Source organism: Arachis hypogaea, chromosome 15 (genome assembly GCF_003086295.3).
Source record: "Arachis hypogaea cultivar Tifrunner chromosome 15, arahy.Tifrunner.gnm2.J5K5, whole genome shotgun sequence".
NCBI classification, from domain to species: Eukaryota; Viridiplantae; Streptophyta; class Magnoliopsida; order Fabales; family Fabaceae; genus Arachis; species Arachis hypogaea.
In genome coordinates, this window is record NC_092050.1 from 142,698,641 (window position 1) to 142,714,801 (window position 16,161).

General features: G+C 30.2%; 1 protein-coding gene across 1 annotated transcript; it reads right to left on the reverse strand.

Annotated features, from left to right (window-relative positions):
* Positions 1-1,969: 1,969 nt before the first annotated feature.
* LOC112751019 (uncharacterized) lies at positions 1,970-10,382 on the reverse strand. Its single transcript, XM_025799996.3, has 4 exons — positions 9,642-10,382; positions 8,575-9,555; positions 2,864-2,932; positions 1,970-2,655 (listed from the first exon to the last, which is right to left on the reverse strand). Exons 1-4 carry the CDS (start codon positions 9,807-9,809, stop codon positions 2,284-2,286), a joined length of 1,590 nt encoding a protein of 529 aa, XP_025655781.1. The 5' UTR covers positions 9,810-10,382; the 3' UTR covers positions 1,970-2,283.
* Positions 10,383-16,161: the final 5,779 nt, after the last annotated feature.

Below are 16,161 nucleotides of genomic sequence, written 5' to 3' on the forward strand. Positions count from 1 at the left end.
TTCTTTAGCAAAGAACAAACATAAGGTGGACCTTTTTTCAACTCAGCCAAATCAACTTTAGGAAATTCAACATTAGATTTCTCACTCGAAAACTCCATTTCAACATACGAAACATTTTCCTTTCGAGCAAAGTTTTAATTTTTAACTTTTTCTCACTTTTAAAGTTTTCTTTTTCTTTTCGAAGAATTTCTACCTCACGAACTTTTTCAGCTAAATGAGCTAAATCATGTATATGCACATTAAGCAACTTTCGACGCATATAAAATCCTAATCCTATAGTTGCTATTTTCATTACTTCACTTTCAGGAAGTGACACATAACATCGACTTCGAGCATTCTTAAAACGAATCATAAAGTCATCAATCGATTCCTCATCATCGCACTTCAAAGCTACTAAATCGGTGATTGTTACATTCAATTTTCCTCTATAAAATTGGGAATGGAAAGCACTCTCCAACTGTTGTAGTCATCTGTTGAGTCAATAAATTTACCAAATCATGGTGACTTTCATCGACATGCTGTTGAAACGCCGCCATCGAACTCATGCCATTCGACGTTGAACCCACCTGATAATCATGGGCAAACTCAGGATGCTACAAAGATAGTTGATTATTAGCTGCCCTAATGTACTTCCAAATCAAATTGGAGGCCCGTAACCACCAATTAGTGAAGTATAACCTGGAGAAAGGTCAAAAGGAGGCCAAACGGGAGCGATCTGCGGGCGTGGATTTCGTCCACTATTCCAAGCAGGGGGATTGCTAACCATCGCATTTTTCCCCAACACACTACCTCCCATATGTGATGTTAATTCTGTAGAAATTTGTACAACTATAGGAACACTATCATTTATGGATGACTCACCATTGGTATTAAAAATTTCGTCCGCCATATGTATTATCCTTCCACTTCTAAGTTGCATAAACTAAATCATTATGAAAAACCTTTGACACACTTTTCAAACTGTCCTACCGGGCGTGCCAATTTGTTATGCATATTTTTAGCAAATCTAGGCTGGTTCAATATCTAATGATCTTGGAGTGAAACCTACTTCTCTTATGAGTACCAGTTTTCGAATGTGCACCAAAGATTCTATCACTTGATCGGAATGACAAAGGAAAAATTTGAAATGTAAAAGGAATTTACTTGAAATCATAATTACAGAAGCAAGGTAAATAACTTGAAATTAAATCAAAGCAATAAAATGCCTTCAACACAGGTCAAAGGACTTTGAATTTGAAAGACAATACGAAAATGTTAAGGAAGAAAAACAAAGACTTTGTAAAGAAAAGTAAATTTGTAGAAAGAAAAAGATTACAAGAAACTTAAAAGAAATTTAAAAAACATGGAAGGAATCTTATAGAAAAGAAAATTCTTTGCAGACTCAAAAAATCGTTGGGATATGAGTGTGCGAGAGTATTTTCTGAAAATGAATTCCAAACCCTTATTCTTTCCATTCTTCAACTATTTATAAGAGTTCTCGACCAATCAAACTTCAACATACTTTCCATGTGTGAAAATTCTGTGATAACTATTCTCACATTTTTGGATGATCCTATAACTATTACCAGCTATCTTCACTTGTTAACCCTCTTCGATGAGTTAATCCGATCGAATCCATCAATCTTGTCAATAAACCCTTCCCAACGAGCTTCAATATTTGAAGGTACCAAGCAAGTCTCAAATTCGATTTTTAGAACTTGTTTAATTTTAACTAACAGTAAGAAAAATAAATCTATTATGACATAATAAACACACTGAATTTTAATAAGGTTCAATGAAATATAGCTTAAGTTTATATTTACCCATGCCATAAAATAAATTGGAATAATTAATTGTTTTCAACTTATATTTTAATTTTGAAACTACGATTATAAAACTATATCATATGAAAGAAATACCACCACTACTACTAAATAATAATAGAAAAGAGCATAGAAAAAGAAGAAAGTGGGAGGGATAGAGATCAGACTAAGAGCTTTAAAATGGTACCCAACATAAGCATGAGAATAATGTAACTCCAGTAAGGTGTCAAAGTCAAACAAATATTACTTGAATAACAGAATCATCAGTACTCTAAAATCTAAAATATTACTTGAAGAGGATGGTCAATCTAGAAAGATGCACAACAACAAACACAAAAATCAGTACTACTAAGTTCCCTACTTGATTTACGAATCTATTACCCTCATAATATGCCTTGTTAAACAAACACTTGTACAAGTTGTTTCACAATCAAATTTAGGTCTAGGATCACGTCATTGTTCCTAGCTTCTGCCGGAATCCCTATGGATGGAACAGTTGCTGCTGGGGTGGGGGCTGGTGTTGGTGCTGATACTGCGGTGGCTGCTGGAACTGCGGCAGGTTAAACTGGTGGAATTGCTGTGGGAACATGAGCTGTGGTTGTGGCAGCTGCTGGTGCTGTTGATGCTGCTGTTGAGGCGGCGGTGGTGATGGCGACGGCTGCATTGGTGGCGGCTGCTGCTGCAGAGGCAGCTGCTGCTGTGGTTGTTGAGGAATAGTTTCATCCCTTAGGGGTGCATTGAGGTCCATAGTTCCCAGTACATCCAATTCTTGGAGTGCTGCAAGTGCAGTCACTGGACTTTCATGGTTGAAGTAAGGCCTAAGCACTGCCAGAGATTCCTTCACTTTTGCTTGCTGCAAAATTATTCAAGGGAGAATGAACCATCATAAATGTGAAAATGTAGTTTTTTTTAAAATAATAAATAAATAAAAGGACAGCCTGCAATACACAAGCATCGTGCGCTAACGCACGCAAGATTCCAGGAAAGGCCACACCCAAAGGATATAATGTACGCAGCCTAAACAATAAATAAATAAAAAGACAAGGAATGCTCAAACTTACGAAGTGTTCAAGCTTCCTCCGGAGATCTTCATTTTGAACATTTTGTGAAGTACCCGCCAATATTATATCCTATCCCACCAAAAGTAATGCAAATGAATATATGCAAATAAGAAAAATATATAGAAACTTAACCCCAAAAAAGGATAAAACAAAAACAAAAAGCAAATAAAATATGTAATTAAGAAAGCATATTTGCAACAAAAATTATCCAGTAAAAAGTATGGAAACAAACAATTTCGTTAACTACAAAAACACCAGAGAGAGAGAGAGAGAGAGAGAGGGGGGGTAAGAGGAAAAAAAAAAAAAAAAAAAAGAGGGGGGGGGACTATATTGGCAATAAAAATGATCCGGGGGTGGAAAGAAAGAAAAAAGTATGGCAGCGTAAGAATAACAAGGTAATTCGGATTTTAACTCATACTTGAATAACTATATTGGCAATAGAAATTAAGGTATAAAAAACTTGCCTGCCAAAACATGATGCACTATGATACATGTACACACAACCTTTAATAAGTACTAACGTGTCTAGTAATCTACTTTTATCGACATCATAATAAACTAATTGTACAAGAAAAAAAAAGTTATCAAAATGATAAGTATTTTAGTCTTTAAATTCAAATTTTAGAAATGGCAAAAACATAAGGCCTAGGCCAGGTAACAATAATAAACTAATTGGACAAGAAAAAAAAGTTTTGGTCTTTTAGCTAATGTTTTTGAGTTAATGTTAAAAGTAACCAAAAATAAAAAAAATAAAAATAAAAAAAAAGCATAGGACACATAACAATAAGTCAATAATAAAGTAATTCAACTATTTCAACTATAGTAATAATTAAAAAGTAAAACTAGAAGCTATTTGGTAATAAAAATGCTGCAACGCATATGAAAGAACCAATCTATACATATGCATCAAAACCCCCCACCCCACCCCCCCCCCCCCAACAACAAAAAAAATAAAATAAAAAATAAAACCAAAAATAACAAAGGTAAAGGCTGGTAAACAGTAAGCAATGGTGCGCTTGTTTCAAAGTTAAAAAAAACATGTTTCGAAAAAGAAAAAGTCCTCGGAACTAATTTTTAATTAGTCAATATTAGTCAATTTTCTATTTTAATTCTAAAAATTCTTATTCTTTTAAGAATTTAGAATTTAGAATTTACTGCCAAAAGTTTATGATTTAGTGTCAGAAATTTAAAATTAGCGAAGTAATTTTTAAAAAAATTAGATGATATTGATTTAAAAAAGTTAATTCCTTAGCATTACTCTTCAAGAAATTATATTCTCTGAAATGTTATACCTAAATATTACACAAAGCTTGCCTATTTAGTACAAAAGATGATTGGAACTTTTTTTAATACACAGTAATAAATTACAAATATGATTTTTTTTTTTTTTATACATATTATTGAGTATAAATTTTTAATTTCTAAAATACCCACAATATCAATTAAAGAAAAATCTATTTGACAAGAAACGTAATAATTGAGAGGATGATAGTAATAATTTTAACACCCACTGAAGTAATTCAAAATTTGCACTTATACAACAGAAATAAAATATTTACCAAAATAAAATATTTACCAAGTATCACACAGAAATAAAAACTGACATAATTGCCCATAAACAACAATAATAAGGTAATTCACGTAGTTCAACTCATCACACAAATAAGTTTTTTGTTGGTAATAAAAATAATGAAAAAGAAGAAAAACGTGATTAGCAACAAGAACAATTTCCATAAATTTAGAAAACGAGAAAAGGTTGGACAGAAAACAATAAAAGTAATCCATACATTTCTACACAGAAATAAAAACTCCAACAAATACAACACAAACATAATTTTAACAACTATATTGTCAATAAAACTAATGCACTGTAATATATAAACAAGAACAATTTCCGTAAATATTAAATAAGGAGGGGGAAGGGGGAAGGGGGAAGGGGGAAGGGGGAAGAAGGAAGAAAGGAAGAGCAGGCAATACCAACAAAATAATTCAAGCATTTCATGTTACAATACAGAAATAATAACTTAAAGAACTTGGCAGTAAGCATATTGCAATGAATATGTCGCAAGAGCAATTTCTACAAACAGAAAAAGGAGAAGAAAAAAAACCTTGGAAGACCAACCATTTCCCAGCCAACAATAAAGCATAAGTATTTCAACGTGAAACAAATAATAACTTTCGAAAGAAAGTATATTGGCTGTAAAATTGATTCTCAACATATGAAAACAAGAAATAATTACTTTATATCACAATGAAATAAGGGGAAACGTAACAATAATATCACAATGAATAAGTATAGAAAATCAACTTTTAGTTAGCAAAACTTAATCAATTTTTTATTGTAAATGTATTTTTTTAGGGTTAAAATTTGATGATTAGCATTTAGGATTTCAATTTAGGATAAAAGGGAAGTTTCAAAAAAAAGTTGGCTTATATATGCAACAACATTTTTTATAAATTTAGAAAACCGAGCAAAATAAATCAAACATTTCAAGTCAAAACACAGTCACTTTGGAAAGTATATTGGCAATAAAAAATTATGCATATACAACAAGAAAAGTTTCTACAAATTCAGAAAACCAGAAAAGAAAGTAGGTCAGATAATAATTAATTCAAATTTGTATTAGTATGGACAGAAATAAAAACTGTAACAAGAAATAAACGCCCAACAAGTATAACAAAGAAACTATTTGATAACTGTATTAGCAATATAACTTATACAATATAATATGAAACATCTAGGACAAGTATCAATAATAAAGTAATTCTAGTATCTCAACTCATAACACAGAAATAATAACTTAAGTATATTGTCAATAAAAAATTATCCAATATAGGTGTATTATGCAGACAAGAACAATTTATAAAAATAAATAAACCTGAGAGAGAGAGAGAGAGAGAGAGAGAGAGGGAGGGAGAGGGAGAGGGGGAGAGAGAGAGAGAGAGAGAGAGAGAGAGAGAGAGAGAGAGAGGGTAATAACAACAAGGCAATTCAAACATTCCAATTCATGACACAGAAGCAATAGAAATAATACTAGCACAAAAAATAATGCAATAGAAATTTTCACAAGGCCAAGATTTACAAAATCAGAAACCCAAAACTAAAAGGACAGCTAACAAAAACAAAGCAAATCAAACATTTCAACTTTATAACACTAAAAACTTAAGTATGTATATTGGCAATAAACTGATACAATAAATACAAAATTAAGAACAATTTCTTTAACTCAAGTATTTCAATTCAACAGAAAAGTAATAACTTTGGAAAGCATAATATGCAAACAAGAATAATCTCCACAACATCCTAATTCCCTCCACCCTAAAAAAAAAAAAAAAAGAAACACAGAAACACAGAAAAGTTAGAACAAGCAAGAATAATTAAGTAAATTGATAATTCACGCATTTCATGTTTTTAACTCATAAATCATAACACAGATATAATAACTCTTAACAATAAAAAGTATATTGGCAATGCAACATAATATGCAAACAAAAACTGAATAAGCATCATAAACCTAAAAATGAAAAGTATAAAAGTAACAATAAGGTAAATTAAACATTTCAGCACATATAACAGAAATTTTTTTTTCCCAATTATATAGAGAATAAAAGTAATTTCAAACATCAACCTTCAACATACTTTTCTATTAACCATTCATTTCTTTTTCCAAACAGCAGAATTTTCTATCAAATTAATGAAATTATGCAGGTCAACAAGCATTTTTTAACAGATATACCTTGCGGTAACGATAACCTTCAAATGAAAGTTTACCAACCAAAAATAAAACTACAGCATGTCTTATATAAAAAGAATGAAAACTGATTTTGGAATGTAATATTAATTTTATCAGTCAACATAATTCAGTGAAAAGAAACAAGAAAGGAAAAAACAAAAAAGTGAGGGAAAAGAGAGCTAAATCCATAAATTGAGAAAGCAATTTTATTTGTTTCAAATTGAGTCTTGAAAAAAAAAAAAATAAGGGGGGGGGGGGAGGGGGGGATTAACCCTCCCTGTCCATTTTGTAATTCTAGGTAATTATTTCTCCAAAAGAAACATTAAAGTCAAATACTAATTAGACTGATTTAGAGAAAAAAACAAATATTACTCACAGAATGAGTCTGATACTGATTTATTTTAAATTATCCAAAACACAAATTCACAAGAAATAAATTCGTTAAATTTAGCATATCTTAGAACAATTGCTTGAACTGAGAAAGAAAAACATTAGCAACTATAAAAAGATTGTTCCCTATCCACGAAAATGATGAAACAGAAAGTGTGAAAAATACGATTACAAACAATTTCCACAAACTCAAAAAGAAAGGAGCAGAGAAAAATGTATAACAAAAATGAATAAATAAAGTAATTAAAACAATTCAACTCAACACAACCAGTAAAACTTATGTATAAAAAAAAGTTCCTTAATTCAAACTGCATAATTCGGTCATGTTAAATTAACTTGACAATAGTTATAGACATTAAACTTGTAAGTTAAAAAAAAATTCAAATCTTTTACACAGACATATTACCACAACACTTTTGGCCAAAATCACCTTCAAAGTGAACATCACCAAAGAATGAAAGAAATAAAGTAAAACTGCAGGAATGCAGGAGTATATTCAAAAATGTATCTTGGTACTAAAACCAGAATGTTTTTAATAACAAAATAGTTGTAAACAATTGACTAAAAGTATAAACACAAAAAACACAAAAAATAGGCAATAAATAAATGACTGGCTTTTACGTTTTCAAAATATTTAACTTTATTTTGAATTAGGATCATGATTATGAGGAAATATCATTCTCTACTTCAATTCCATGCAAGTCCCCCAAAAAGAAAAACAGAATTCAAAACTCATTGAGAATTAATATATCTGATTGACTTGTAGTTCCTTTTGGAATTAGGAAAACAAATGTTTTAGCTTTAATCATTGAGAATTAGGAAATAAGTGCTTATTGTAAAACAAAGTCCGGAACAAATATTTTACTCATCCCTAAAAAACACAAACTTTGCAGCTCATACAGCTGAAGTTTAAAATATAAAATACAGAGAAAAACATATAAATAACCAAAACATTTCAAATCAAAAGATCGAATATAAACCATCTTGGAAAAAAAAAACAATTTTAAATCAACAAAGTTTCATATAGAACTTTTGCGTTCTTTTTAGACTGAAATTATGCATAATTTCATTCCAAATTTCAGACCGCATAATTTCAAAGGAATGAAATTATGCATGTCTTCTAAAAATCATTTACAATTTTCTTTTTTCTAAATAAAGTTCTAATGATAAATAAACGAAATTAAAACAAACAATAGTAAGCTGTACACAATTAATAACAAAATATAACTTGTAACCAAGAAATTTACAAATCTTTATTTTTCTTTTTCTCCAAACTTCACTAGTTAGAAAAACCAGAAAATAAATCATTTTCAATTCCAGGTAAAAATCCCCTCAAAACATCCCCCAAAATTGAAACATAAGACATTTATAAAAGTCAAAGAAGATATTGTACTAAATACTATTTACGCAACCAATCCAGTACAGAATTTAAAGCATAAATATCCTAAAAATCCAAACTTTACTCCAAATATAGCTCATAAATTTAACACAAACACAATGCCTTAACTACTCAAACAATGCAAAAAAACAGAAAAATCACAGAGACTAAAAAGGATTCATGTCAACACAGCAAGAAAAACACATCACCTTCCTCGGGCGGCCAACTGGCCTTCCACGCCCGCGACCACGTCCACGTCCGAAGGTACCGAAGCCGTGACCGCGTCCGCGTCCACGTCCGCGGCCCCTTTCGCGGCCAGTGGCACCGACAGCAACAGGAATTATAGCCCCCGTGACAGCATCACCAAGAATCCTCTTCGGGCGTCCCCTGGCCCTGGGAGACCCAACAGGAACACCACCGGCAGGCACAACCACGGGAGCCGGCGGCAATGCAGTCACAGCGGCGTCTGGATCAGAAACAGCAGCAAACGTAACAGGAGTCGCCACTTGCTGATTCTTGGCCGGTCGGCCCGGACGCCTCTTAGGCCCGCCAGAAGCCGCAGCATCCGCCACAGCAGCAGCAGCTGGACCACCAGCAGGCGAAGCCTTCGGAGGACGACCAGGCTTCCTCTTCGAGTTCTTCGAGCCCGGAGGACGCCCTCTCCGACCCGGCGTAGCAACAGCCAGGCTTGGATTTGGCGTCTCCGCAGCACCTGGTGCAACCTCATTCTTCTTCGGACGACCTGGCCTCTTCTTCAGCTCCGAGCCAGGCTGCACCGCAGGCTCATCTGCAAGCCCTAGCGCGGCCCACACAGGCTCAGCATTCTGCTGCTGCTGAGGGACATTAACATTAACATTCCCAGCCAGCTGTGGCTGAGGCTGTGCCTCAAGCTGGGGGAGCTGTGATTGGGGCTGGGGCTGAATCTGGGCCTTACGAGGGCGGCCCCTGGGCCTGGAGGACCCAGAAGGAGAGGGGTTAGGGTCGGTAGCGTCAGCAGATCTAGGAAGCTTATATGATTTCTTGACCATTTGAAGCATGCCGTTGTTCTTGAGTCGGTTGAGGTGGTGAGTGAGCAAAGTCGAGTGAGTTGGTGGTAACTGCTCCTTGTACACTTGCTCTATGTACTTCGCTATCGCTCTCTTGCTCGAACCCTCTTTCTCCTTCAGCGCTTCGATTGCCGTGTATATCATCTGCAACAACAACAATAACAATATCAAAACCGTTAGAGGACCGGACCCAGGGTTTTGCTTTGAGGAATTAGCGAAATTCAGCTGACCTCGGCGTAGGGAGGGTGGCTGGGAGCAGCGTTCGTTCCGGTGGTGGCCGGCGGCGGAGGAGAGTGGTTGTTCGGCTCCTGGAGGAAGGGCACGGTGGCGGGGATGGTTGGCATGGGGAGGGTGTTGGTGGCCGGACCTGCTGGTGGAGGGATCGAGGATGGGTCCATGGAGAGAGAAAGGGAGGGGTAGATTCGAAAATTGGAGATGGAAGGGGTGGATTTACGGCAGAGAGAGAAAAAAGAAAGAAAAAAATTGTAGAGAGAGAAAGAGAGAGAAAATGAGATTTTTATTACAGAGAGAGAGTGAAGGGTAGGTGGTTTTGTTGTAAAATGGAGTGTGTGTGGGGGTGGAAATTGGGAATTGAGAAATGGAGAAGATGGAGAAGGAGGCTGAAGAAGAAAGTAACAAAAACAAATTAGGGAGCAAAATCAAGGGTTTTTATTTTAAGTTTATTTCGATCTGTGTAATTTGGACGGTTCTGATTTATTGCCGATGATTTATTATTTCCATTGGGAACTCATCCTACCCGTTGATTACTATCCTAAACGCTTATCTCTTTTCCCCCCTCTTTGCTTAGGATTAGATACCTGACGTGGGCCAAATCTGTCGTTTTCCTCATCTCATCTCATCTCATCATATTTTCTCTCTCTTTTTTTATTTTTCTTCCAAATTTCAATTATTTCCCCCATCGATTGCTCTGTTCTCCGGATTTGCAGTCCGGGGTTTGCACTTTCGCCCCTTTCTTTTCAATTTGGCTTCTTCTTCTTCTTCTTCTTTTTCCTTTGTTGTGTCTTTGCATTTTCAACTTTCGGCATTTATGGGTAGACACTTGTTTCTACTTAATTGCTTCCTGCATCTTAATGAGAAGATGAGACTTCAAGCTCTTTTTCCTAGTGTAGCACTAGCATGATTACCTGAATGTTTTTGGCTTTCAATGATTTAAATTTTCATTAAGTGGTTGATCACAGTGATAAATCATAAAATTTGCATTGAGAAAATAAACCGATTTTGGGAAAAATTAGGTAACATATGAATTTAGGAAAATAATAATGTGATTCCCATTTTTATAATGTATTTACTCCAATATTCATTCCGATTTATTTAAGTAGTATTTGTTAAAAATACTAAAAATAATAGTTTTTTTATGTTTCTTCATCTATTTAATATTTAAAAATGTATTAAAAATATAAAACATAAATTTTTAATAAAAAACTTTTCTTTTTTCTTCCTCAACATATATTTTTAATCAAATTTATAAAAGAAATTACATTCATATGTGACCAATAAGTTTGTTGTTAAATAAATAAATTTGGTCAAAACACTTGTTAAGGCACTCTTAGAAGATATTATAAAAAGTTAAATAAAAATTTAAATTTTAATATTTTCAAAAGCACACCTTAGCTAAGTCTGGTTTGCAATTTGCATTGAGAAAATATTTTCAAAATATATATATATATATATATATATATATATATATATATATATATATATATATATATATATATATATCATACAAGATAAGTTTGACAAATTCGACACTAAAATTATAGACACTGTAAAATTTGCCATATGTATATATAAGGGTAACCTAAATTTTTAAAATAAAACTTTAGATGTTTTGATATAAACTTAGATAATACTATTGTTTAACCAAATCAAAGGTAACCGTCTAAAATTTAGGGAATAGCCATTGTTTAAGAGTTGTTTATGCAGTTGGGGGATGTAAATTTTAAAATGCTTGAATAAAAAAAATGTGATTACTAAGTACTAAGTAGTCATTACTCATTAGTCCAAAGGGGTAACGTGAGACAAGAAACCTGAACCTCACAATCCCTATCACCTGAAATATTGAAACTGTTTGGTTCGCCAAAATAAAAATTATTCAAATTTTGAGATCCCGCCATTTTGAAAAACATAAGAGCGTTCAATATTTGTTCACTAGTAACTAGTAAGACTGTTAGTGTAGTACTACAAATAGAATGGACCACACAAGGTAAACATGTTTTAGCATCTATTTTAGTTTTTGAAATATATTATGAAATTATTAAATTTTGGGTTTTGGTAAATTACAAAAAATACATTAGAATAATTTTGTCGTGGCGTTAATGACAATTATTATCTTTATTTCAAAAATACAGAAGTATATAGGAATAAGTTATATTTAATCAGGATTTTTTTAATTATAAATTAAAAAAATTACTATTCTTAAAAAAAAATACAACTTATTAATATGTACTCTTATGTACTCTAAAGACTATGATAATGGTTGTCATTGTTAATTTGTTAACTATTTTTTCTTCACCCAATCTAATATTTATGAAAAAGAATATTGAAATTTGTCGAAGATAAGGCGAATTCTATTAAAACATAGAAATTTGACGGAGTTGCAGCGAATTTGCCTTAAATATCAAAAAAATAAAAACTCATATTATAAAATTAAAGTGAAAAAAGTGAATTTAAAGAAATAATTTATTTTATTTCAATAAAAAATCTTATATATCAAGATAGATCCATTGTGACTATAGAGTTAAATACTTAAAAATATAGCCAATAATAATAATAGGCTCATTCATATTAAATTTTGTAGATAATGTTTTTTTATTTTCTTATTATTTTCAGCTTTTCATCTAGTGATAATAATAAAGTGGACACATGTCTCTACATTATTCAATTAATGAAGTTTACTATCTTTAAAAAAAAGATAATAATAACAGGCCAAAATTTTGGTCTCAACAGCCTAATGCATAAATAGTACCCCTATATGAATAATACAATATTACAACTTCTAAACTAATTGTAAATCAATATAATGTCTAATTAGAAATAATACATGTAGCTAGTGCAATTGAAAAAAAAAAAATTAAAGGACAATTAATAGTAATAAATAGGACAAATTACTTAATTAATTTTTTTACAAACTAAGGGTGTCTTTGGGTTTACGTTGGGGAATAGAAAAGCCCATTTGAGCGTCTTAAACGCTAGGAAGCACCGATACGACACGCGATACGGACAGGACACGACACGGATACGTCGAGACTTTCTTTTTATAAAATATTGGATACGACACGTTTAGGATACGTTGTGAATTAAAATTTAAATAATATATTAAATTAATAAAATATCATATTGTAAATATAAGAAGAAATATAGTTGCATAAAAAAGTCTAAAAATTATGCAATTATTAAAAAAATAAAAAATTTTAATCTACTCTTGCCATCTCGCTAACAGAAAATGTATCAATTTCTTCTCCTCCAAGTCCATCATCCGCAAATACCACAGCTTCTATGTTTGGTTCATCTAAAGATAAATATGAAACCTCACTCAGATCTGGACTATTGTCATCAACTCTGTTTCTATTAATTATTTTATTTTTAAATTTAAATTTTGATTTGTTTTTATTTTAAAATATTTTAAAATTAAAAAAAATCGGTTAATTGGGCCATAAAACCACAAAATCAGGTCGTACTCGTTCGGATTCGTGACAACTTCACCAAAATTCTGCACCGCAAGAAGACACGCCACCGATACGCTCGTTTGAAGTATCCGTCGAGTGTCGGTGTCGGATTCGTGTCCGACACGGATATGCCGGCACCATAGGAGAATCCGTGTTTCATAGCTTAAACGTCTCATTGTCATGTTTGGCAACTTTTTGGAATCCCTAACCTAAAAGTATTTTTACCTCTGAACGTACGTTCACGTGAAGCTAAAATTTCAAGCTTCTGCGTTTACGTTGGGAAGATTAATTATAGTTGGAGGAAGGAATTAAGTAAAAAATTTATTCCATATCTACCAACTGTACCTTTCATCTCTTCTATAAAAAAGATACACATAACTACATAATTTCACAGTAGTTATGTGTATATTCTTTTCTATATGTATGTTCTTGGTTACAATTTTTTTTTCAGATTTATTTTCATCACTATCAAGGTAAAGATGTTAATTTTTTTATTATTTTTAGTTCTTTCTTTTATATTTTAATTTTTATGTTTTTTACTGTATTTTTTATTTATATGATAAATATTTTTCATATCAATTTTTTAGTATTCTGATGTTATTTTTTTAATTTTCTATTGTTATATTTTTATTATATTTTTTTATTTATATGACAACTATTATCGATATAAATTTTTTTTATTAATTTTTATGAAATTTTTATTATTTTTTGTTTATATAAATTATTTTTTTATATCCTTTATTGTATTATATTTATGTTGTGTATAAAATTTTTTATTTTTTATTTGATTTTATTTATATAAATTTTATTTATTTTTTATTATAATTTTTTTATTCATATAATATATGTTATATCTTGTTGGTTGTGATTATTATATACTATGTTTGTATGAATTTTTTTTTATTTTTATTGCACTCCTTACTGTACTTTATTTTTGTTTTTATTATATACTAATTATAAGTAACAAAAGAGTAATAAATAATAAAAATTTATAGTCCAAAATGATACTAAATTAAAAAGTACTAATGACACTAAAATAAATTATAAAATATTTTTTTGTTTAATATTATAAAATGTATAGTACTCCCTTTTATATTTTTATTTCTTATTTTTTTTAGTTCATATGAAATGTTTTATTATTTACTATTCTTTATGTTTAATATGTAAAATGTCTTTTTTATTTTTATTTGACTTTGTTCTTTTTTATTTTTTATTTATTTTTATCATTGACTTTTTTTTTATATTTTTTTTAGTGTTCTAATCTCTCAGGTATGTTATTAATTTTTTATGATATTCTTATTATTTCTTGTTCACATGAATTCTATTTTTTTCTTTTTTATGCACTATATTTATATCTTATACGAAGTTTATTTTATTTTTTTTATTTGATATAGTTCATATAATTTTTTTTTATCTTTTATTATATTTCTGTTATTCATATCACATATATTATTGGTTTTATAAAATTTTTATCATTTTTTATTTACGTGAGTTCTCGTTTTATATTTTATTATCCTTTATATTTTATTATACTTTATCAAATTATTAATCACATATTCACGTGTAGTAGAAATAATAGTGTTCTTATGTACTAATTTTGTATAAGATATTATTTTTTATGTATTTTATTAGTGTTTTATCTTTTAATTTAATATTTATTAGTGTTTTTATGTATTAAAATATATTTTATCAATTTTTATATGTTACTTTAATTTAGTAAGTAAATATTAACTTTATTATAAAATGAATTAATAAGATTTATTCAAATATCTAAAGTAAAATAATAGAATAATATTCAAAATTATTTTAATTGATGTCTCTTTTAGTAATTTTTCATCTAAAAGTGATTTTGAATAGTATAATCCAAACATTTATTTTACTATAATCCATTTTGACATAAAGATTGCCAAACATAAATTACGTTAGCACAAACTTACTTTTCATCAAAATCAAGTTTGCAAAATCAATTCTATACAAACTTCTATTTACAAACTGTAATCCAAACACACTTAAATTATCCAACTTTTCTAATTGAAAAAATGTTACATTTCAATCCTAAATAAATTCTATGTAATCGGTTGGAAGTTAAAACGAATTACATAAATACACATAGTTTATTAGAGGTTAAAGTTTGGGGCTATTTAAAAAAAAAAAAAAAAGACATCTTTCTTAAATGATATTCTTTTAAAGAGTAATATTATTTGTATATTAAAATTGGCTACTAAAATTAGTCATCAATATATTTGTGTATAAATACATGTATAGTTTAATTTATTTTCAAGTGTATTTATATTCTAACATATATTTTATATTTGTGGCTGACTTTGGTGGCTGATTTTATTGTACTCGTAGCATAACTCTTTTTTAAAAGATCTTTTACAAAAGTAAAAATGATTTTATATTTGGATATCTCATATAAAAAAAATTATTTATCTATCAATTATATTTAGATAAAATAAGATAACAATACTTTTTTTGGTTATTTATTATGTAAAAAATATTTTTTTTAAAAAAAAAATTTTAAAAAGATATAAATTGTATCTTCTCAAAAAAAATATTTTTTTTAGTCTTTTTATTTTTATTATTATAAATTTATCAAACATACTAAAAAATAAAAAAAATTATTAAAAAATATTTTTTTATTGATTTAATGACGTCCATGTAAACACAATCTATTGGAGGGTACAACAAATTATGAAGACAATGTGGCTCATGGTAATCTATTGGAAGCAGCAGTAATTTATTGAGAAGAATAATTCCCAGTCCCAGGCCTCCACAACAAATTATGAAAGAAAAAAAAAGGTCGTTAGTAGTGAACTGTGAAAAAATATTAGTGTATAAATACAATTTAAATTTGAATATGTTGTAGACTAGTGAAGATATATTAGTGCATAAATACAATTTGAATTTGAGTATGTTGTAGACTAGCTAAATATAATGTCTAATGATAAAGATTTTTTTAGTTCTTGTGATAAAATCGTGATCTGGATCTAATTTTATTGAAAAAATAAGATTGAAGTGGAAGAAGAAGACTCAAAGAAAGTGAATTTATCATATGAACAAA

Bases quoted from the DNA above. Each gene is read 5' to 3' on its own strand.
- LOC112751019 (XM_025799996.3), bottom strand. From the start codon at position 9,809: ATGGACCCATCCTCGATCCCTCCACCAGCAGGTCCGGCCACCAACACC. The intron at 9,556-9,641 runs GTCAGCTGAATT...TTGTTGTTGCAG, and splicing joins GCCACCCTCCCTACGCCGAG to ATGATATACACGGCAATCGA. The intron at 2,656-2,863 runs GTAAGTTTGAGC...ATAATTTTGCAG, and splicing joins GGAGGAAGCTTGAACACTTC to CAAGCAAAAGTGAAGGAATC.